The 24,338-nt window shown below is 46.7% G+C and overlaps 1 protein-coding gene across 5 annotated transcripts in view; it reads left to right on the plus strand.

The window, feature by feature from the left end:
• The first annotated feature begins 856 nt into the window (after positions 1-856).
• Positions 857-24,338, plus strand: part of SMARCD3 (SWI/SNF related, matrix associated, actin dependent regulator of chromatin, subfamily d, member 3) — a 246,792-nt gene continuing 223,310 nt past the window's right edge. For 3 of the 5 annotated variants that reach the window (XM_037891523.2, XM_043541891.1, XM_043541889.1), the window contains exons 1-3: positions 857-982; positions 3,983-4,178; positions 5,515-5,774. In XM_037891523.2, coding sequence (XP_037747451.1) covers positions 5,733-5,774 — 42 coding nt within the window. In that variant the 5' untranslated portion in view covers positions 857-982; positions 3,983-4,178; positions 5,515-5,732. The remainder of the gene's footprint in view (positions 983-3,982; positions 4,179-5,514; positions 5,775-24,338) is intronic. The other 2 variants (XM_037891524.2, XM_043541892.1) reach the window with 1 other exon arrangement.

Below are 24,338 nucleotides of genomic sequence, written 5' to 3' on the forward strand. Positions count from 1 at the left end.
GACCTAACTCTGTAGCATAGACCAGGCCTCAGTCTTGGAGGCATTCAGGCCTCGTGGCCTACCCTTAAGGGAGAGTGGGGTCTGGCACACTGAGGGGGTTCCTCCAAAGAACTGTGTAAAAGCTGGGGGATAGCACAAATCCTGTATATCTGTGACGTGGGTGGGGAGCAGTTGATGCCTGCTTGGTGGTCAGGGAGGGAGGGATGGTGCAGCTGTGTTGTCAGTGCCTGGTCCCTGGCAGGGGTGTGTGTGTTGGCACCTGGACCGTGTCAGGGGAGACATGTTAGTGCCTGGTCTCTGGCAGGGGGCCAGGGAGTATGGGGAGAGGGGTGTTGATGCCCAGTCCCTGGAGGGGAGAGGGACAGGGAGTGGCAAGGGTGTGGGTGGTGCCCAGTCCCTGGAGGGGAGAGGGACAGGGAGTGGCAAGGGTGTGGGTGGTGCCCAGTCCCTGGGGGACAGGGAGGAGATGTGAGGGAAGGAAGAGTTGTCAGGGCCTGGTCCCTGTGTGAGGCATGGAGGTGGGGGAGGGGTGTCAGTCCCCAGCCCCTGGCTAAGGGGGGCAGAGGGGATGTTGGGTGGCAGGGGGATGTCAGTGCTCGGTTGAAGGGGGCTCAGTGGGTGTGGTGGGGAGGAGTGTCAGTGCCCGGGTGAGGGGGGCAGGGCTAAGGGAGGGGTCTCAGTGCCCAGCTGAGGGGTCAGAGGCTGGGAGGGAAGGGGTGTCAATACCTGGCTGAGGGGGACAGGGCTGGGGGAGGGGAGGGGTGTCAGTGCCCGGCCGGGGCGGGAGGTTCCCGCGCTCCCGCTCGGCTCCGTGGCGCGGGAGGCTCTTTACCCCGATCCCTGACGGCCGCACTTTGCAGACGCTCCCTGCCGCCCGCCGCTCCCCGCATCGCCGCGCAGGCGCCCGCAGGCCCCGGGAGCGGAGCCGCGGCCCCGGGAGCGGGAGAGTCCGGGACCGGCGGGGAGGAGCATGGACGTGAGGGTGAGGGCGAGGGCGAGGGCGAGGGCGAGGGCGAGTGGGAGGGGTCCCGCCGCCGCCGCCGCCGGGGAGACCGGCCCCCGGCTCCTTCCCTTGCTCCCCCCCGAGCCTCCCCTTTGGGGGAGACCGACCCGCCCCCCCAGCCTCGGGCACTGCCCCCCGCCGCGCCCCTCCGGGGAGACCGGCCCCCCAGCCCCGAGCACTGCCCCCCCCCCGCCCCCCTCCGGGGAGACCGGCCCCCCAGTCCCGGGCATTGCCCCCCCGCGCCCCTCCGGGGAGACCGGCCCCCCCAACCCTGGGCACTGCCCCCCGCCGCGCCCCTCCCCGCGCCCCTTCGGGAGACCGGCCCCCCAGCCCCGGGCACTGCCCCCCGGCGCCCCTCCGGGGAGACCGGCCCCCCCCAACCCTGGGCACTGCCCCCTGCCGCGCCCTTCCCTGCGCCCCTCCGGGGAGACCCGCCCCCCCCAGCCCCGGGCACTGCCCCCTGGCGCCCCCCTCTGGGGAGACCGACCCCCCCACTCCTGGGTACTGCCCCCTCCCGGCCCCCTGTCGGGGTGACGGACCTCCTGCCCCCCACTCCTGGGTACTGCCCCCTCCCGGCCCCCTGTCGGGGTGACGGACCTCCTGCCCCCCACTCCTGGGTACTGCCCCCTCCCGGCCCCCTGTCGGGGTGACGGACCTCCTGCCCCCCACTCCTGGGTACTGCTCCCTCCCTGCTCCCTCCCTGCCCCCTGTCGGGAGACCGACCTCCTGGCCCCCAGCCCTGCGTACTGCCCTCTTTCCCTGACCCCTCCGGGGAAATCCGACCCCCAACTCCTTCCCTTGCTCCCTGCTCGGGGAGACTGATCCCTCAACCCCTTCCTCTGGTAGGGGGAGACTGACCCCCACCACCCCTTCCTCTGCCCCCTGCCGAGGGAAACTGACCCTCCAGCCGATTCCCCTGTCAGGGAGACCACCCCAGCCCCTTCCCTTGTCCCCAGTCCTGGATACTGCCCACTCCCCGGCCCCCCACTGGGGGAGACCAACCCCCCGTCACCTCAGGCACTGTGTCCTACTTCCCTCAGGTGAGACCAACTGCTACCTACTGGCTCCTCCTGGGACAAATGAACTGCCCCCTGCTAGGAAAGATTGACCTCGACCAGTCCCAATGCTTGCTCCTCTGGTGTTAGGAGAGATCCAGCACCACTTCCTCACAGCCCCAGCAGTGCCTCTGGGGGAGACCCCCATTTCTGTGATATATCTTCTCCTACATGGCACTGTTCCCTGCCCCTGAGACATACACTGGGGGCTGGGTCTGCCTTTGCCTTGAGATAGATTAATTCTCCTGCCCCTGCTCAGTCTGGCAGTGCTACTGCTCCCACCTGTCCTGGAAGAGAGACATGCCTGGTACTACCCCCACCTGCCCTGGGGTAGAGATACTCTTTCCCCCTATCCCCACCCCCTGCACTGCCCTCTATCCAGCACTGCCCCCGTTCCCTTGGGGAGAGACTCCCCGCTTGGAATTGCTCTCAGCTTGCACTGCCTTCTGGCCCTAGGAGACAGACCCCTCTCTAGCATTGCCTTAAGCTGGGCACTGTCCCCCTCCCCTGGAGAGACCCCTAGCACTACCCTCAGTCCAGCACTGTACCTTTGCTGTGGGATACCCCTAGTTCTGCCCTTAGCCTGGCACTCACTCCTGCCTTCGGAAAGAGACTCTTAGCACTGCTTCCTGTTCTTTCAACCTTGGCACCCTCCTTGCCTAGCACTGCCCTTCAGTCTGCAGTTTGTTACTATATGCCTCCACCTTACAAGCCTTGCTCCCTGCCTGCCAGGCCTGGCACTTTCACTTGCTTCTGCCTTGGCATTGTTCACCTGGCCTTGCATGGCCCTGCTTCAGTTCATGCCACTGTCCACTATGTGGTACTGCCCAGATCCTCCTAATTATTTCTGGATCTACTGCTGGGCACTGTTAACAAGTCCATCTGCCCACACTGTCCCATATACCCTGTCCGCTTTCCCCTGCTTGGCTCTGCCAAGCAGCTGCTTTGGCACATTGTGGCTCTGACCAGATATTGCCCTGGCAGAGTTGGTTCTTTTGCAATGACAGAGCAGGCTGAACACCGCTGCTCTGCTCATCTGACTTAGTACTGCTACATGAACATGAACATCCTCTCCTCTCGGTCCGTCTGCTCTTGGAACATCTGGATCGTCAGCGAGCACCCTGCTGGCCTCAACACAGCTGGGTATTAAACTACCCTCCCTGTACATCCCTATGAGCACAACTGTGTTTTCCTCTCTCCACTTGCTGTGACACAGCCTCGCCTTACTTCCTGGCTTGCAGAGTTAGTGTGATGTGCCATCCCTCTTCCACAGGCATAGCTCGATTGTCACACTCTTCCCAAGGAGCAGCTGTATTGACATCCTCTTTTCCACAGACAGAGCTGGATCTGCATCCCCTTCCCCAGGAACGGCAGGATCTGCTCTGGACTTGCCCTGGCAGAGATGACTCTGCACCCACTTGTGTTGCCCATGTGCCCTAGAAACAGCTGGATCAACAGCTCCATTCCAACCTACCTACCCCAGGATATTTGGATCTTACCCTACCCTCCTTACTCATCTCTATTTACATCTCCTCACCTGCCTTAGCACAGCTAGTTCTGCACCTTCCATGTCCTGGTACAGCTGAGGTAACAGTGTCTCTGCTGAAATATTTGTACTTTGCTGTCTGTCTTTTGTAGCCTTTTTTTATACACCAGCAAACTGACACTTACAGCTCCTGAACTAGTTCACTTTCCCCAAAATAGCCAGAGTCCAGATGTGCCCAACAGCAGGAATATAGCCTGGAACAGCAATATCAGTAAACACTCTCCACTCTTCCTTCAACATCTGGGGCTGATAGCCTCTCTATCTTTCTTCTCTCAGCTTGTAAAGGTGCATCTTGGGTCAGCACTGACCCAGCAAGTTCACACTGATTTGTTGTGTTCATCTCTTCCCTCCCATTCACTGCCTGCCTTCTCCTTTCAGAGCTGGATTCGAATGTATCCTGGGTTTGCTGCGTTACAGCAGTTCCTGCTTCAGTTAGATCAGAACCTTCCCTGCTAATTCATCATGACATAACCAACCAGCCACCTCCCACTGCACAGCTGGATAAGCTTCTTGTTTCCCATTGTTCCAAGCACATGTGACTCAAGGCCTTCATCATCCACCTAGTCTGGTACAGGTAGGTTTAACTCTTTGGAAAGTGGATTGTTCCTGGTGGGAAGGAAGATGTATATGGTTTGCATGAGATAGGGAGAATGTCTGGGGCTGGCAATCTTGGGTATGTTAGGACTGTTGCCTGGAGTCAGTCCTAGACTGAGCTGCTCCTTCAGTACTCACAAAAAGAAAAGGAGTACTTGTGGCATCTTAGAGACTAACCAGTTTATTTGAGCATCCAATGAAGTGAGCTGTAGCTCACGAAAGCTTATGCTCAAATAAATTGGTTAGTCTCTAAGGTGCCACAAGTACTCCTTTTCTTTTTGCGAATACAGACTAACACGGCTGCTACTCTGAATCCTTCAGTACTGGATATCTTAGCTGGTGCTCTGATTAGTTAAGATCCAAATATACTGGGGTAGATAGGCTGGAATGGGGTTGTTGATTACCATCATGGCTGGTAGAGAGGAGACTAACATGGGCAAAGCAGGGAGTTTGACTTGGAGAGTGAGAGGTAGCCACTGAGAGAGCAAACGAGTGCTTGTTGTGGGGGAGAAGGGAAGAGGAGGAGCTTAAGGTGTTCATTCACAGTAACTCCTCCTCCATTCACTAAGGGTGATTGATGCTTGCCAGGCTGTCACTGACTTGCACAGGTATCATGCTTATCTTTGCACCATACCTAAATCAACATTTTTTGAGTTCTCATTTCCTTCATGTAGTGTCACACAGTAAATTCTCCTCCTCCTGCTATTCCTCCATCCCTGGCTTCCATAGATACTCACTGGTTAACTCTACATTTACACTAACATACTAGAATTTCCAGTTCAATTCTTTAGTGTCACTTCCACTGGAGCATTTCCAGATGAGCCATACTGCCTCCTGCTGCTCGGTCACTTCTTTACAGTTTCTCTAACCGGTATTCTCTTTTCCATGGTTGGATCAGTCCCTTTTTTCCTGCTTAGACTTGCAAAGTTCACTTCAGTGGTCACTGGTGATAAGAGTAGTGGACGAACACAGTGTTACCCTAGTGAAGGTAACAATTTTATAGTTTAGGATTATACCATTATGATCAGCCAGTTTGACCGCCTGCGCAATCCTGGCTAGAGAATCTCTCCTAGTGATTCCTGCATCAGGTTCATCACTTCTGGCTGAGCTAGAGCATGTTGCTGAGTGAAAGACACCCAGTCTTGCTTTATAGATTCGAAGTGATGGAGAATTCACTGTGGTCCAGGTAAGTTGTTCTGATGGTTAATTACCCTCACTGGTAAAAATTTGTGTTATTTCTAGTCTGAATTTGTCTAACTTCTGCTTCCAGTTAGTGGATCTTGATGACTGAAAACTTAATACCTCATCTTTTCCAGTCCAGTTGGTGCAGCTGAACCACTTCATGGAGTTTTAAAGCCAGAAGGGACCATTATGGTAATCCAGTCTGACCTACTGCATAAGACAGGTCAGAGAATTACACCTAGTGAATTCCTGCGTCCAGCCTAAGAGCGTACCTTTTAGAAAGGCATACAGTCTTGACTTAGACTCCTCATGAAGTACTCTTGCTCAACATCTGGCAAAGATTGGGGCATGGATGAAAGCTGGCTGGCAGAGGCTCGACTCAGATAAGAACAAGGTAATGCTGGAAAGTTGGGGGAAGCAACTGGAAAGAATGGTAGTGATTATCAGTCTGCTTGGTCGAGGGAGTGCACCTCCCATTTATACTCTTGTTTGCCATTTAGGGACTCTGTTAGGTCTTAGACAGCCGCTGGATGCCCCAATAGCAGCTGTGGCCAAATTGCTTTTTCCCTTCTGCGTTTGGCAAGGAGGGTGCAACATTTGCTTTCCAATTCTGAGACCTCATTACAGTTGTCCCTGTCATTGTCACCTCAATACTAGACTATTGCAGTGTGCTCTACGTTGGTTTACACCTTAAGGTCATCTGGCAGCTGAAGTTACTGCTGAATGAGTTTGTCTGCCAACTTGTTTGCATGTTGGTGTTCAAGAGTCTGAGGAGTTTGGGATGGAATTTAAGGTGTTGCTTTCGACCTACAAAGCTCTAAAAGGTTTGGGACCTGCCTCTCTCCCAGTGTGAAGTTGCTACAGTGGTGTTCAGTGGGAGACCTCAAGGTAACAGCCTGATACTTTAAACAGAAGGGAGGTGGAGGGAGAGTATTTTTCTTAAGGGGCCCTTTGACTCTGGACCTGGCTAATTTCCCAAGCCCTGTCCAGCAAAGCTTGGACCATTATAACTAAGACCCTACTTGAATCGTGGGATCATATTCAAATAATTGCAGTTGAGTTGAGAACAAGACATGGAAAATCATGGAAAAGTACTAATGGACATTTATTAATAGCAGTAATTTGGAGAAGCCAGAGTAGACCTACTTGTTTAAGAAAAATTTGCTGGAACGATATAAACACTCAAGTATTATGTTATGCCTGCTAATTTTTTTGATAACCAGACATTTTGCTGTAACTATATTAAACATTCATTTAAAAAAAAGAAAGTGACCCATACAACATAAAATTTAAAAGATTAAAAGTCTTAACATAACTGCTGTAGAAATCGACTCCAGTCCACTTTAGCCTTTAAAATTTCACAGGCATTGTATGTTAGTGCAGTACTAATTGCATACTCAAAATACATGCAAAATTGTGGACTGTGCAAAGTAAGCCAATTAAAATCCAAATTGCGGTAGAAGCCTAATATTGTGGGATCTACAACTTCCACAATATTGCAAATGAAGTAGGGGCTTAGTTATGACATTCAGGGCATGCTGTAAGACTCAACCGTTTTCCTAAGGTTTTCTGGAAAGGTTCATATTTTGAGATGGGGAGGATTCAAAATCTCTTTTATGGATAGCTCTCTTTGTATGTATTCAGTTGTGTAGAGGTGCCGTAATCCTGCATAGTTAATTACTTTTAGACAAATGTAAATAACTAAAATAGACAACCCTAAGGTGCCACAAGTACTCCTCGTTCTTTTTGCTGATACAGACTAACACGGCTATCACTCTGATACATGTCTTTGTAGCTCATACTAACAAGTATTTGTATTACACTCTCTGGAATGTATTCATGCCATATATAGTGACTACTAAATGTTCTCATCTCACAATGTGTATTGCTCAAAAATGTCCTCAGATGGATTCATTAACTGCTTTCAGCACAGAGACTGGTATGCTGTGGGCAAGTATGTCTGGTATTTAGCAACTTAACACGGGGTCCTTAACACGGGGACCATAAGGCAGAACTAGCACTTTATGTAGCGGATAAGTGTCCCTTGAGTTTCAAGGATGCTTGTTGGGTAAGAAGTGAGAGACAGTTCTAAATATAAATGACAGTGTGCAATGACAGAACTCATAGAATATCAGGGTTGGAAGGGACCTCAGGAGGTCATCTAGTCCAACCCCTGCTCAAAGCAGGACCAATCCTCAACTAAATCATCCCAGCCAGGGCTTTGTCAAGCCTGAGCTTAAAAACTAATGGAGGGATTCAAGAAATTGGGTGATGTGGTCAGAGTGGTGGCAGAAGAAGGTCATTTCATGACTTTGCTTCTATGACCTCTCTGGCCTTGACAACTGTCAACCTTGCCCCTTACAAATCTATTTAGTATACTTCTGCGAAGATCATCTTCCTGGCCTGTCACTTTGATTATGTCACCCTTCTTTTTAGTCCCTCTGCTAGCTCCTCCTCCAACGTATCAGACACAAACTTCCTGTCCTTACCTTCAAGGCCTTTCATAACTTAGCCCTGCCCTGTCTGTCCTTCCTGTTATCACAACATTGATCCCCACCTTTGCCACAGATAGGTGTCAAGGGCCATGGATAGATGTCCTCTTTTTTAAAAAGTGAATCCTAGAGTAGAGGTTGCAGAGGTGTGTCAAATGCTTTTGACTTTGTCATCTTTTACTCTTTGCTTTAAAATTTGGCACATTCTGTGGGAATGAAATTTTTGGATGCTTTTAGTAAAGTGGTTCAGCTGTTTTCAAGAACCAGGAGAGTGGAGAAGAAATACAATTTTGCAATTATAAAAATGCATTGTGGCCCTTTTTTGTTGTTGTTGTTTGCACAGCTCTAGTGCCTCAGTGGAAAATGGTATAAATGTGCATTTGACACGTTTTTGCATATGGTCCTTAGATTACAGTGTGCCTTTTGGTGGTCTGATGAAAATTGGTGGTCTGTATGGAAATTGAGTGAAATTCTTTATTTACAAGGTGATGTCATAGAGGAGAAGTGGAGTTGAATTTGTAAATGTTAGGCAGTTGAGTGGGAAATGACTTTTAAGTGACCCATAGATAATTAAAAAAAAAAAGGTTTGGTCTTTTCTGCTGCTTTTTATGGTAGAAAATGAAGAGCTGGAAGTGTTTTAGGGGGTTTCTGACTTTGTTTTTCCCCTTAGAAGTACATAGGGACAGGCCCAAACCAGAACCTAGGGACAGCTTCCTGTACTGATAGTGGCCAATACCAGCTGCTGCAGAGGGGAGGCCCAAGAAACCTTGCAATAAATGGTTATTCATAGATTCTTAGAGTTTAAGGCCAGAAGGGATTATCTAGTCCAGGGGTGGCCAATGGAGAAGTGGCTCTTCAGAAGTTAATATGCGGCTCCTTGTACAGGCACCGACTTCGGGGCTGGAGCTACAGGCGTCAACTTTCCAATGGGTCAGGGGGTATTCACTGCTCAACCCTTGGCTCTGCCGCAGGCCCTGCCTCCACTCCACTACTTCCTGCCCCCTCCCCTGAGCCTGCTATACCCTCGCTCCTCCCCCTTCCCCCTCCCAGCCTCCTGCATGCCACGAAACAGCTGATTGGGAGGTGCGGGGAGGGAGGGGGAGGCGCTGATTGGTGGGGCTGCCAGTGGGACGGAGGCACTGGGAATGGGGTGGGAGGGAAGCTGATGGGGGGGCTGCTGATGTATTACTGTGGCTCTTTGGCAATATACATTGGTAAATTCTGGCTCCTTCTCAGGCTCAGGTTGGCCACCCCAATCTACTCTGACCTCCTTGATAGCACAGGTCCTGTATTGACCCAATAATTTGTGTGTGACTAAAGCATAAGTTGGTGTTTGGTTAAACCATATCTTCCAGAAAAGCATCCAGTCTGGATTTGAAGACTATCCTTGTGTTATTTGTTAAGAACATAAGAATAAGTGTTATTTGTTGGTAAAGTGATTTTAATTTATCTAAATTCCATGTATACTTTACAAGGGTCTGAAGTGGTGTAGGGTGGAAGATTTTGGTTTTGCAGAACATTGGTTCACCTTCTGTTGGAAGAGAGGGCTGTATAGTTTGAGATGGCCTTCACCTCTGCAGAAGGGGGACCAATATTCTTGGTGGCTAGAATAATCAGGAGGGTGTTAAACTAATAACAAAAGAGGAGGATAAAAAGAGGAAAGATATGAGAACTCAACACAAAATTGAGATGTTGAAAATAAAATTAATATATGACATGGAGAGAAGAAATTATTGAGTTGCCTATGTACCAAGGCTGGGAGCATGGGTAACAAACGAGGGTTTGGAATTGCTCATTTATGAGAACAAAATTTGATCTAGTTTAGAGGTTCTCAAACTTCATTGCACTGTGACCCCCTTCTGACAACAAAAATTACTACACAACTCCGGGAGGGGGGACTGAAGCCTGAGCCCGGGACAGTTTACCTGCAGTGTCTGCAGGTTTGGCCGATCGCAGCTCCAGCTGGCCACGGTTCGCCGTTCCAGGCCAATGGGGGCTGCGGGAAGCGGCTTGGGGCAAGGGATGTGCTGGCCGCCGCTTCCTGCAGCCCCCATTGGCCTGGAACAGTGAACTGCAGCCAGTGGGAGCTGCGATCAGCTGAACCTGTGGACGCTGCAGGTAAACAAACTGTCCCGGCCCGCCAGCGGATTTCTCTGATGGGCCGCATGCCAAAGGTTGCCAATCCCTGATACAAAATTAACATGGCACACAATTAAATGGATTTAAAGCTGGTTAACTGACAGGCCTCAAAATTTAATTGTAAGCGGAGACTCATCATCAAATGGATGTGTTTCTAGTGGGGTCCCACAGGGATCAGTTCTTGATGCTACGCTGTTTGACATTTTTTTTATCAATGACCTGGAAGAAAATATAAAATCATCACTGATAAAATTTGCAGATAACACACGAATTGGGGGAGTTGTAAATAATGAAGAGGACAGATCAGTGATACAGAGAGATCTTGATTCCTTGGTAAGCTGGGTGCAAGCAAACAATATGTTTTAATATGGCTAAATGCAAATGTATACATCCAGGAAGAAAGAACGTATGCCATACTTACAGGATTCGGGACTCCATCCTGGGAAGCAGTGACTCTGGAAAAGATTTGGGGTAGTGGTGGATAATCAGCTGAACATGAGCTGCCAGTGCAATCCTTGGATGTATAAATGGGTATCTTGAGTAGGAGTAAAGAGGTTATTTTTAGGGCTGTCAAGCGATTAATCGTACTGTTAATAATAGAATACCATTTATATAAATATTTTCAATGTTTTCTACATTTTCAAATATGTTGATTTCAGTTACAAACAGAATACAAAGTGTACAGTGTTCACTTTATATTTATTTTTAATTACAAGTGTTTGCACTGTAAAGACACAAGAAATAGTATTTTTCAATTCACCTGATATGGGTACTGTAGTGCAATCTCTTTATCATGAAAGTTGAACTTACTAATATAGAATTATGTACCAAAAAACTACATTCAAAAATAGAACAGTGTAAAATTTTAAAACTTGCAAGTCCACTCAGTTCTACTTCTTGTTCAGCCAATCGCTCAGACAAACAAGTTTGTTTACATTTGCAGGAGATAATGCTGCCCGCTTCTTGTTTACAATGTCACTTGAAAGTGAGAACAGGCATTCTCATGGCACTGTTGTAGCCGGAGTCACAAGATATTTATGTGCCAGATGTGCTAAAGATTCACATGTCCCTTCATGCTTCAACCACCATTCCAGGGGACATGCGTCCATGCTGATGACTGGTTCTGCTGGAAAACCATCCAAAGCAATGCCGACCGATGCATGTTCATTTTCATCCTCTGAGTCAGATGCTACCGGCAGAAGGTTGATTTTCTTTTTGGTGGTTCAGGTTCTGTAGTTTCTGCATCAGAGTGTTGCTCTTTTAAGACTTCTGAAAGCATGCTCCCTACCTCGTCCCTCTCAGATTTTGGAAGGCACTTCAGATTCTTAAATCTTGGGTAGAGTGCTGTAGCTATCTTTACAAATCTCGCATTGTTACCTTCAATGCGTTTTGTCAAGTCTGCAGTGAAAGTGTTCTTAAAACGTACAACAACATGTGCTGGGTCATCATTCGAGACTGTCATAACATGAAATATATGGAAGAATAGGGGTAAAACAGAGCAGGGGATGTACAGTTCTCCCCCAAGGAGTTCAATCACAAATTTAATTAATGCATAATTTTTTTAACGAGTGTCACCAGCATGGAAGCATGTCCTCTGGAATGGTGGCTGAAGCATGAAGGGGCATACAAATGTTTAGCATGTCTGGCATGTAAATACCTTTCACTGCTGGCTACAGAAGTGCCATGCAAATGCTTGTTCTCACTTTCTGGTGACATTGTAAATAAGAGGACAGAATTATCTCCTGTAAATGTAAACAAACTTGTTTGTCTTAGCAATTGGCTGAACAAGAAGTAGGACTGAGTGGACTTGTATGCTCTGAAGTTTTAAATTGTTTTGTTTTTGAGTTCAGTTATGTAACAAAAAAAAATCTACATTTGTAAATTGCACTTTCAGGACAAAGAGGTTGCACTACAGTACTTGTATGAGGTGAATTGAAAAATACTATTTCTTCTGTTTATCATTTTTACAGTATAAATATTTTGTAATCAAAATATACACTTTGATTTCACTTACAACACAGAATACAAGATATATATGAAAATGTAGAAAAACATCCAAAATATTTAATAAATTTCAATTGGTATTCTCTTGTTTAACAGTGCAATTCAAACTGCGATTAATTGCGATTAATTTTTTTGAGTTAATTGCGTGAGTTAACTGCGATTAATCGGCAGGCCTAGTTATTTTATCTCTATATTTGACATTGGTATGACCGATGCTGGAATGCTGCGTTCAGTTCTGGGGTCCACAATTCAAGAATGATGATGATAATTTGGAGAGGAGCGATGAATATGATTAAGGGACTAGAAAACATGCCTTACAGAGAGAGAGTCAAGGAGCTCAATATATTTAGCTTAACAAAGAGAAGGCTAAGAGGTGGCTTGATTACAGTCTGTAAGTACCAGCATGGGGAGCAAATATTTGATCTTCAATGTGAAAGGTATAACATGATCCAGTGACTGGAAGGTGAAGCTAGACAAATTCAGACTGGAAATAGGGTGTAATTTTTTTTTAACAGTGAGGTTAATTAAACATTGGAATAATTTACCAAGGATCATGGTGGATTCTACATCACTAGCAATTTTTAAATTGAAATTGGATATCTTTCTAAAAGATCTGCTCTTGGAATTATTTTGGGGAAGTTCGATAGGCTGTGTTATACTGGAGGTCAGACTAGATGACCACATTGATCTCTCTTGGCCTTGGAATCTATGAAATCAAACACAACCATGAGGCTTCACATCATTTTGATGATTGGGGGCTATATGTCTTCAGATGAAGGTGGAGTCATCTTGGCCAGTTATTTAAAGCATTTCTCCTTTAGACAGCATAATTTCTGTCTTGCCTGGATCATCTTGAGGAAGTCCTCTGTAAATCACCAAAAATCCCAGATGTGCATCCTGCTAATCTGCAGACCTCCAGAGCCCTGTGAGGTCTTCAAGACCAACCCCCTGGGAGGATATGACAGGGATGCGGTGTGACATGGTGGTTCAGGATTTACTGCCCTAAGTATCTTCAACATCCATGCTAATACCACCTCTGATAGGAACATGGGACTGGAAGGGGCCTTCTGGATTGTCAAATCCAGTCCCCTGTTATTGATGCAATAGTATGAGATCTCCATCTACCCTCTCTTTCCCACAGGTTGTTTCTTGACTTTGCCACATTACCATTCACGCGCTGGACCTAATTTCAGACTGGGTGTGGATATAGGGAACACAAGAAACAGTTCTCTGTTCTGGGCTGACGCTCTTTCTCCAAACTGGGATGAGAAGAAAATATAAAATCTGGAAGAAATCAATAAAGATCTGGAAGAAAACATAAAATCACTGCCAACAAAATATGCAGATGGTGGAGTGGTAAATAATGGTGGGGATAGGTCAGTTATACAGACCAATCTGGATTGTTTGTCAAAATATGCCATTTGAACACTATGCATTTTAATACAGCTATCTACAACATCATACATTTAGAAGCAAAGAATGAATATCACACTTATAGGATGGAGTGCTGTGTTCTGCAATGCGGCAACAGAAGAACTTAGGTGTCATGGTAGATAATCAACTAACGTGAGCTCCCAGTGTTGTGCTGTAGCTAAGAGGGCAAATGCAATCCTTTGATGTATAAGCAAGGGTATACCGAATAGAAGTAGGTTTGTAATAATACCTCTGTATGTGGCATTAGTGAGACCATTACTGAATAGTGCATCCAATTCGGGTGTCCACACTTCAAAAAGGATGTTGAAAAATTGGAAACGGTTCAGAAAATAGCTACAAGGATGATTTAAGGTCTGGAAAACCTGCCTTAATAGTAGAGACTAAAGTAGCTCAGTCTATTTAGTTTATCCAAGAGAAGGTTGAGGGTGAATTGGTCACATTCTGTAAGTATCCATATGGAAGAGATTTTGATAATAGATGGCCTTGAATCCAACAGGAAAAGGCAGAATGAGCTCCAATGGGTGGATGCTGAAGTTAGACAAATTCAGATTAGAAATAAAGTACACATTTTTTTTTTCCTGGAATGGTAATTAATGGAACAGTTTACCTAAGGATGTGGTAGATTCTCCATCACTTGACATTTTTGTATCAAGTCTAGATGTCTTTCTAAATGAGATGCCGTATCTTAAACTGAAGTTATGGGCTTGATCCAGAAACTACTGGGTAAGGATGTTTGGTCTGTGTTATGCAGCATGTCTGGTTAGATAATCCTAACAGTCCCTTCTGGTTTGAAAATCCTCATTTACAGATAAACAGCATCCCTGGGAGCTTCTGGACTGGCCAGATATACTGGTAACCCCTCCTCAGTCCCTGAAACAGGCCAGAAAATAGGTGATCTATTGAGCTACTAAGATTGGTCCGTAACCACAGCCACTGACTCGCAGGCACCAATGTGCCTGCTCCATTCTCACCCCCGAGGTCTCCATGGTTTCAGGGATAAGCTGTGACATGAAAAGCATGAAGGAACAAGACTTGTTTGTTGAGGAATATGCTCCCCCCTCCCTGCCATTTTTTGTGGCTTTAGCATCCTATTTAAAAAAAATATTTCCCTTCCTCTGTTACTGCATAAGAGAGTGAGTGACTGACTCTGCTAACTGGCCCTGCCTAGGGTAGGGGACACCGGGCCAACCAACCAGCTCTACACAAAATGCAGGCTAATGCCAAATTTTCTGCAATTTTGGTTAGTGGGAGAGGGAATGAGAGGTTACCAGGACAGTAGCAGGAAATATTTTCAGACAGGTGTTTTTTTAAATTAAGAGTCTCTCTCTAAATTTAGATACCAAAAATAGCTGTAGGGAATAATGTGGCACATTTACTAAACTGCCCAAAATTGGAGCTGAAGAACAGGAATGGGGATGGGGGTTTCCTGCCTGTATAGTTAGGGGGCTTTGATCTATCAGTGTAAAATCCCTTCCAAGCTTTAGGCACTCTGAGGTCCTCAATACCCTGAGATGTTCTTAGGACATTGTTCCCCAGTCTCAGAAAGCAATGACTGCATCTCCTCGGCAACGGGAAAGGCACAACTCTGTTCCCATGGAAATACAGTGAGAAGTACTCCAATGGGAAGCCTCTGTGTGGAAGCTGACAGCCCAAGCTCTTTGTTTGACCTGCTGAATCTAAGGACTTTTTGTACACTCTGGGTATGTCTGTGGTGCAATTAAACACCTAAGGTTGGCTTGTGTCAGCTGACTTGGGCCGTAAGGCTATTTCTTTGTAGTATAGACGTTCGGGCTCAGTCTAGAGCCCGAGCTCTGAGCTCCTCCCCCTCAGCTCAAAACCTCTGCACTGCAATTAAACAATCCCAAAGCCCGAGTCAGCTGACACAGGGCAGCTGTGCATGTTTAATTGCAGTGTAGACATACCTCAGGTGCTCAGACCCTGCTGGTGACAAGGAGAAGTGAGATGTGAATTGTGGTGCTGTGTTTGGCTTTATCTGTAAGAAATTTGTGTTGCACTACATTCCCATCTCAGGAGCTTCTGCTTCAATCACTGAGAGTCTGTCCGTCTGCGGAAATCAGAGGTGCAATTGCGGCACATGTAGATGTACCCAAGCTAGTTTGGATTTAGCTAACTGCCCAGTTATGTAGTCAAGTTTCCTGGTGGGCTTGTACTCGGTGGCTAGATCATGCTACTGTGGCTTCACTGTTTTTGGTTTAATCTATCTTTGCGCAAGCTAGATTAAAGTTAATATGGAGGTGTCTACACATGCAGCAATCTCACACCTCATTACTGTTGTGTAGACATGCCTGGTTGCAGCTTCTGTAAGGAAGGGGATACCTCTGCTAGGTCGAGAGTCAGGGAGGCACCAGAGGGATAAGCAGGGAATTTGTAGTTCAGTGGAGTCCTTTTCTCTGTTTGAAGGAAGAAATGTTTCTGTGCACAAATTACATCCCAGCTAATGAGACAGTTTGATTATATAGTAGAAAAGCAAAGGGTATTGAATATATCTCCCACACCTGCAGCTCACAGTGAGCAAAACTAGAGCTAGAGAGCAGTGAGTTAATCTGGGAGATTAGCATGTTTTTTCCATTCTGCAGTGGTGGAGGAAGGGGAAGCTGGTGGAGGAACTGAAAAAGGGCATGATGCAGTCAAAACAAAGGACAAGGCAGGTGATATTAACACCAGCACTTTGTACTGACTGCAGGAGGATGATGTGATTGTAGAGGAGTTCGGAGAGCAGGTGGCTAATGGTGCAGTATTTTTTAAAGTCCTTTTATCACTTCTGAGTGGGCTGTCCTTTTAATTTCATTGGCTATCCCCTTGTTCCTCTTTTATGAGAGAGTAAATAGAAATGCTTGATTTTCCTTCTTTATCCCTTTCATTATCTTGTATTCCCCTACCCCCCCCCCCATTTATCTCCTTTCTAATTTAAACAATCCCAATCTTTTCAGTCCCTCCTCAAACAGAAGTCTCTCCAACTTCTAATCCTATTTTTCACTCGTCTCTGAATGCGCTCTGTTGAATATTTTTAGAAATGGGGATGACCAGAACTGCATACAGTATTCCAGGTGAGGGCATACCTTTGATTTTTATGGTGGCATTAGTTTTGAGTGTCATTCTCAATTCCATCCCTTTTGCATCATAACATTTTGTTTGCTTTCATGTCCACTGCTGCATATTAAGTCAAGGTTTCATTGGGCTGCCCATGATGATGCTCTGGTCTCTTTCCAGAGTGGATAGGTTGCCTTAAAATTCAGCAAGATTCTGGGCCTGATAGTTTGGGGGCAGGGAGTGTCCTATTACTCCAGGAGCTAAGAGGAACTCCTAGGAAACATCAATATGGACCTTGAGTGGGTCTCTGTACTTATTGTTTTGGGGATTGAGGGGGTCTTCAGGCATGTCAGTCATTTCAGGGTCTGAAGGAGGGTGCCTTGTGGTATAGACATTCTCCTTTAGAGATTAGAAAAGCCCCATTAGTTTACATCTAGTCCATTCTACACCAGGACTCAGCCAGGATGGAATTGTTTCCTACAGAGTATTCTCCCAGGGCTTTATTTCGTTGTAAACATCCAAAGGGTTTTTAACCTCTCCTCATAAGTCAGTCCCTTTTGCCCCCCAAAATTTGCTAGGCACTTGGAGATTTTGATTTGGGAGATATAGAAGTAACTAGATAGAGCAGTGTGTAAAGTAAGGGCCCAGGTCTGCAAATACGCAGTCCCAATAAAATCGTGTTGCAAAGTCACATGCATACAGAAGTGCCTGCAGGACTGGGCCCTAGTTTGAGATATGACTGGGTTAACAGATAATACAGAGGCCATGTGAAAAAGGAAAGATGAGGGTAACAGTGATGTCATTGTGGGGGAGAAGCTTTTTTATTGACATGCTTATTGTGGTATTGTGGAAGGGGATTTGGAAGTGGAAATGGTAGTGATGTAGCATTCTGGAATTGGGGTGGTCTGATACCTGCATGGAGAAATTGTTGGGACTGGTCCTGCTTTGAGCAGGGGGTTGGACGAGATGCCTTCCTGAGGTCCCTTTCAACCCTGATCTTCTATGATTGTGGGGAGAAAAGATGCACTAAGAGACAGGTCCCAGCTTGCTCAATGACTTACAGCAGCAAATTACACTTTGTCTGCTATATTTCATTTTGTGTGTAATATGTTGCTATCTCCCCCTCCAGTCTTGTTCAGGCTTTACAGTGTCCTGGGGAGCTCCTACCATTGAATATTGTTTATTTTCATCAGCGCCCATTCTATGGTTGGTACAGTCTCTTCCTTGAAGAATCTTAGGACAGAGAGATGGAGAGGAAAAGGAAAACAACAAATACACTTTTAAAAAAGTCTGTATATCTTTGTAAGATCCCAAATGTGCCTACAGCCCACCCTGCCCACTATAGTGTGTGAGTGTGTATTTGAGTGTTGTCTCCTCCTGCCTGCTCCCAGGTGTATTAGCTATACCACTCCTGGCTGCGTCTCATTCTTATTTCCTGCCAAAGAGGGCGAGGCTTCCTGCTCTAGGGCCTTTCAGGCAATAACTCTGTCCAAGCTGGGGTTCGGGATGCTCCCCAGTCGTCTTCACATTTTTCCTCATTATACTTTTTACTCCACTATGTGGATCTGCCACGTCTACTATAGTTAAAGTCTAGACCAGCTTTTTGTTCAAAGCTCAGCTCTTGTGTGTGCTCTAAAATCTGCACCATTACCTGGATTGCCTTGAAATGTGCTGTGCATCTTGGGGATATGGGATAGGTTAATGAACTGAATTTGGGGTCATTTTGAGCAAAGGGTTCTCTTGATACAGCCACCTCTCCCCAAAAAGCTGTTCTAAAGGTTGACATTTTTGGCACACTTTTTTGCCCATACTTGGGGATCAAACCAGGGCTGTTGTCAAGCTGTCTGGAGTGGCTCCAGAGTATGAGTACCAACCTCAGGGCAGACTGTTAAGATGCAGGGCCCAAAGCCCAAACTGGATGCGAGTTCATCAACCAAGTGTAACGCCGACAGACCCTGGTTGTTGGTAGGCGGGATTGAATCTGGGATCTCTGGAGCTAAATGCATGAGCGTCTATTACATGAGCTAAAAGCCACATGGCCCCTAGCTAAGGCTGTAGCAGACTCATTAGTCTCTAAGTGGTCTTGGTGCCACTAGAGGGAGCAGAGCACCACACCCAGGAGGTGTGTGGGTTACACAAGTATCTAATGTAAACTACTGAAGCACTGCAACAGCCTTAACATGGAGTCACACACAGTCCTCTGGGGTACTCTGGTCTATCTTGCCACTGAGGGAAGCTTGAATTTGTGATGGTCCCTTAGAAAATCACAATAATATTCAGGTTAATCCCAATTCCAGAGGACCAGTTACTTACCCCAGGTCAGTTGCACTTTAGATCTTACACCAAAGACAACGCTTGTAGCCAATCCCATAATAAACTAGAGATTTATTAACTAAGAAAAAGAAATGGGTTATTTACAAGGTTAAAGCAGGTAAACATACACACAGATGAGTGAGCTGTAGATTCCAAAAGGTGGTAGAAGCTTCTATAATAAGCAAGCTCTATATTTCTTTAAGGGCTAATGCAGGCTAAGCAGCTGGGGATTCCTTGCTTATGCTTAGAAATATTGACCTCTCAAAATCCACGCATCATAGAGATGGTTTCTTCTTATCTTTGTTCTTTGATGTTTCAATGTCTCATTTGGTTTCAGTGAGCCTTCTTGGTGGGCAGGACCTTCCACCTTGTGCAGGAAATCAGCATTTCACATTAATGAATGGTTCTTTCCTGTTTGGTGAGTTACACAATTACACAGTTTACTCCTGGGAGAATTCTGCATCAAGAAATTAAAAATTTTGCACTAAAAAATTAAAAATTCTGCCCACAATATTTTAAAATTCTGCAAAATTCTACATATTTTATTTGTCAAAATAACACAATATAATCACACCAGTTTCAATTATTTTGGTTATTTATTTATAATAATATTTATTTATAATACCTGTCAGCAAGGTTCTGGTAACCTTTTTTTGACAAATAGATTCCTTACTAGGCATATTAATACAGACCTTTGAGTAATTCATTTAAACTAAATGAGACATTGAAACATCAAAGAACAAAGATTTTAATTGCTTCCCACCACACCCAGAAAGAGGAGATGTGCATGTGGACTCATCCCATCAGCTTGAATTCTGGCGGAAAAAAATCATTTCCCACACCCGTCAGAAGCAGTGAAAAGTCTTGGGGGAGTCGGGGTAATGGAGGAGCTGAGGGAGAAGGAAGGAGCCTGGAGTGAATCTGGAGGGTTGTTGGGTGTGGATCAGAGAACTATGGAACAGGGTGTTTTGGGGGGAGGGAGAGGGATTGTTAGGGAGTTGGGGAGCCTCCCCCATGCAGACCCTGGCTGACCTCAAGCCTCTCCTATTCAGTCAGGTACATCTGCCCCTGTCCCCATGCCTCCCGTCCCCATGTGGCCATGCAGCCCCCCTGCCCATGTGTCCCTGCACTCCCACTCCCATTCAGCTCCTGGTTCAATGCTGTCATCCCACTAGCTCCTGAGCCCACGCCCCCAGTCTATCCCACTTGATTAGCCTTTCTGAACCTGTCTGTGACCCCTCAGCAGCCCTGTGTGCCCCACTCTGTCAGTCCTAACCTGTCTTCACAGGCAGGGTGCTGGGATGAAGTTCTACTCCTGCGGGAATTCTGCACCACTGTGTACAATTTTTTTCCCCACAGAAAATACATTCTGCCCCAGAAGTGCTGTAGTTCCGCCTTTTGTCCACCAGAGGCCGCTGTGGTGCCAGAATAGCTAGCTGCTGGCTGCATTCATGCTGCTGGCTGTTCCGGCACCACAGCCACCTCTGGTGTGTCAAAGGCAGAACTGCAGCACTTCTGGGGCAGAATGTATTTTCTGCAGGTGGGAAAAAAAGTTCTGCCTTCAGACATTAATTTTGCACGTGCGCAGTAGCACAGAATTTCCCCAGGAGTAACAGTTATAGAGGTTTACAATGCAAACACTCCATATAACCTTATCACATGGGGTATGGATGTTATAAGTGAGATTAATATATGCAGTAATGTACAAGCATTTCATGACATCTAACCACTATACACATTTTTATAAATGTAATACCTATTGTAACAATATAACACTTGGGTGAGGCAGACTGGTTTCCAGCTATGCATTTGGCAGTGTTCAGTTCAGGCCTAGGGTCTTGGCAAGCATGAGCTGGCACCTGGTCTGCCAGTGTCACAACTCTGATCCTGGCACAGGGTCTAACTCACAAGAGGGTTACCCCCAGAATGTTCATGGAATCCACTAGCCCTTTGGGGAAGCAAAATAGTAATCAAGAAAGAGTTTAGATCTACCTAGGGGTTACAGTGGACGAGAAGATGGATATGAGTCAACAGTGTGCCCTTGTTGCCAAGAAGGCTAATGGCATTTTGGGCTGTATAAGTAGGAGCATTGCCAGCAGATCGAGGGACTTGATCATTCCCCTCTATTAGACATTGGTGAGGCCTCATCTGGAGCACTGTGTCCAGTTTTGGGCCCCACACTACAAGAAGGATGTGGAAAAGTTGGAAAGTCCAGCGGAGGGCAACAAAAATGATTAGGGGGCTGGAGCACATGACTTATGTGGAGAGGCTGAGGGACCTGGGATTGTTTAGTCAGCAGAAGAGAAGAATATGGGGGGATTTGATAGCTGCTTTCAACTACCTGAAAGGGGGTTCCAAAGAGGATGGATCTAGACTGTTCTCAGTGGTAGCAGATGACAGAACAAGGAGTTATGGTCTCAAGTTGCAGTGGGGGAGGTTTAGGTTGGATGTTAGGAAAAACTGTTTCACTAGGAGGGTGGTGAAGCACTGGAATGGGTTACCTATGGAGGTGATGAAATCTCCATCCTTAGAGGTTTTCAAGGTCAGGTTTGACAAAGCCCTGGCTGGGATGATTTAGTTGGGGATTGGTCCTGCTTTGAGCAGGTGATTGGACTAGATGAGGTCCCTTCCAACCCTGATATTCTTTGATTCTCTGGATAGGGTTGAACCTTATGTTCCTAAGGCTCACAGCTAAGCAAATTATACTGAGCATGTGAAGCCAGAGGAGCCAAGAGGATTTTTAGCCTTGCAGGGTCACTGAAGCTGGATAGCTCAAGGGGCTGAGCAGTAGTCCTTGAACCTGACCCACTCAGCCAGTGTCAGCAAGAGTCTACCTTGGGTAGAAACCTGGTAAAGGTATGAAGGCATACTGCTAAAATTTGTGCCTCAGCCTTAGTTTTTTATTTGTGGGAAATATAATCAAAATATTCTTGGGGAAAATAATTAGATATGCAAATGCTTGCTGGTAGGGAAGGGAGAGAAATAGGCCTGGACAATAGTGGTGGTGGTGGGGGGTTTGGGAGCTCAAGTGTGGGGGAAAGGTTAGGGAGAGTGGGGGTTGGGGCTCTGGGAAAGGGGACATTGAGGTGAAAGGCAGGGCAATTAGGGGAGAATAGGGGCAGGGGGCATCTGTGAACTTCACATTCTCTCTCCCATGTATGTTCTAGGATCTGGGGGGAGTTCTCCCAGGGAGTCTGAGCCAGTCTCTCTGCCTTTGCATGCGTGCTGGGATCTGGATGGGGCCCGGTCCCTCTAGGGGATCTGAGCTCCTATAAATGAGTGGCTGCCTCCCAGGCACCCCCTGTGTGGCAGCCCTCAAGTAGCCCCTCTTCTCAGTTTTCTTTGAGTCACTAGTAACTCCGTGGAAGTTTATCCTCTAATCCATGACCATAGTTTATTAACAGAACATAGTACAGAATTCCCAAAGCATAAAACATATCACCCTAGTGTGAATCCTCACTTTCTTGGCCATTGACATAACACATACCAGTGTCTTCCACCACACCCAGATTCCATCAGTCCTCCTCTGTCAGGCCAGCCACTGCGGCCTTTCCTTGTGGGTTGTGTGACGTTATTGACATAACCTGGGATTGTATAGATCATTGTTACAACCAGGGTCCTGTAAAAAGAAAAGGAGTACTTGTGGCACCTTAGAGACTAACCAATTTATTTGAGCATGAGCTTTCGTGAGCTACAGCTCACTTCATCGGCTGCCACAAGTACTCCTTTTCTTTTTGCGAATACAGACTAACACGGCTGTTACTCTGAAACCAAGGTCCTATAGTGGCACCAAATCTTGTATAAAGGGGGTCAAATAAGGTGTCTAAGACAAGGTTATGGTTTGCTGGTTATGATTATGCGATCTATATGGGGGTATCATTTTTGTAGTTAAAGTTATGAATATTGGCTTTATCCTGTCTGTATTTCAAACTTATGCCGTGCTTCTGATTGACACCCCAGACAAGTTGGTGTCAGCTCTGCCTAGCCTGCTTGATGGCCCACTAAGGACCATTAGCTATACAATTGACCCATGGAGAGAAGGCAGATACGTCTAGTGATTCAGCAAAGTGTGCAGGGACTTGCCCATGTGACTCCATACTCCATTCTGCTGTAATTTTCCACAGTAAGAACAAAGAGGTGTTCATACACCTGGAAAAGACTATAAAAGGCCGATGCCTCATCTCCATCTTGTCTTCAATCCTGCTTCATACCTCTGGAGGAACTTTGCTACACTGAAGCTTTGAACCAAGGACTGAAAGACCCATCCCAGCTGTGGATGTCCTCCAGAGACTTGATCTGAACCTGCAGTTTATTTTATCACTGCTGCAAGACTGAACCAAGAACTTTGCCATTACTGTATGTAATTGATTCCATTGAACCAATTCTAGCTCTCATCTATATTTCTTTCTTTTATGAATAAACCTTTAGATTTTAGATTCTAAAGGGTTGGCAACAGTGTGATTGGTGGGTAAAATCTGATTTGTATATTGACTTGGGTCTGGGGCTTGGTCCTTCAGGATCGAGAGAACCTTTTTGTCTTTTATTGGGGTATTGGTTTTCATAACCATTCGTCCCCATTATGAGTGGCACTGGTGGTGATACTGGGAAACTGGAGTGTCTAAGGGAATTGCTTGTGTGACTTGTGATTAGCTAGTGGGGTAAAACCAAAGTCCTCTCTGTCTGTCTGGGTTTGGTTTGCCTTAGAGGTGGAAAAACCCCATTCGTGGGCTGTAACTGCCTTGCTTGAAGCAATTTGTCCTGAATTGGCACTCTCAGTTGGGACCCACCAGAACCAGCATAGTTACAGGGTGCAACCCTGCTTTTTCCCAGAGGGAACTCCTTTGCTTGGAGCATCCCTCATGTCCCTGCTCCTCTCACTGTTTTTCAGGGTCTAGCTGTGCAGCAAGGTGACATCAGTGAGTTAACTGTTTTTCCCCCTGCCTTCAGCTCTCTGGCCCTTGGCTCCAGCTGTCTGGCTTAGAGCCAGCAGGCATCTCCCTGCTGCTGCTGCTCCTCCTGCATTCAGCCCTGGCTATCTTACATGGGAGTGCCATCCAGGAAACACCTCTTTCTGCTCTCCTGCCTTCTCCCAGGAATCACCTTTTGGCTCTGGCACCTCTCATCTCCTACCCTTTACTTGATTAATTCAGGGTATGTCTACACAGCAATTGATCCCCCCCTTGCCTCCACGCTGCGGTGGTGCTAACCTAGTGCTTGGACCCAGGGTCCCATGACCCTGCAGGGCTGGAGGGTCCGAGCCCATTTTAAGGAAGGACTTAGGATCCGAGCCCTATTGGTTTCCTGTGTACACATGTCCCCGGCTTGACTTGCATCTGGAAGGCTCTTGGCACCCATCCCACAGTTTCTGATGGCAGAGTAGCAGTGCTGCAGGCAACCAGTGCAACTGGCTGGAAGTACAATTACTGCATGGCTGAGCGTGCATCCCCTTCCTGATCCTCCTATGGCAGCGGTGGCTCCGTCTCTTGCTCCTCCTTGCTGCTGCGTGGAGCTTGCCCAGAGCAGGG

This window comes from Chelonia mydas, chromosome 2, assembly GCF_015237465.2.
Source record: "Chelonia mydas isolate rCheMyd1 chromosome 2, rCheMyd1.pri.v2, whole genome shotgun sequence".
In the NCBI taxonomy this organism is placed as follows: Eukaryota; Metazoa; Chordata; order Testudines; family Cheloniidae; genus Chelonia; species Chelonia mydas.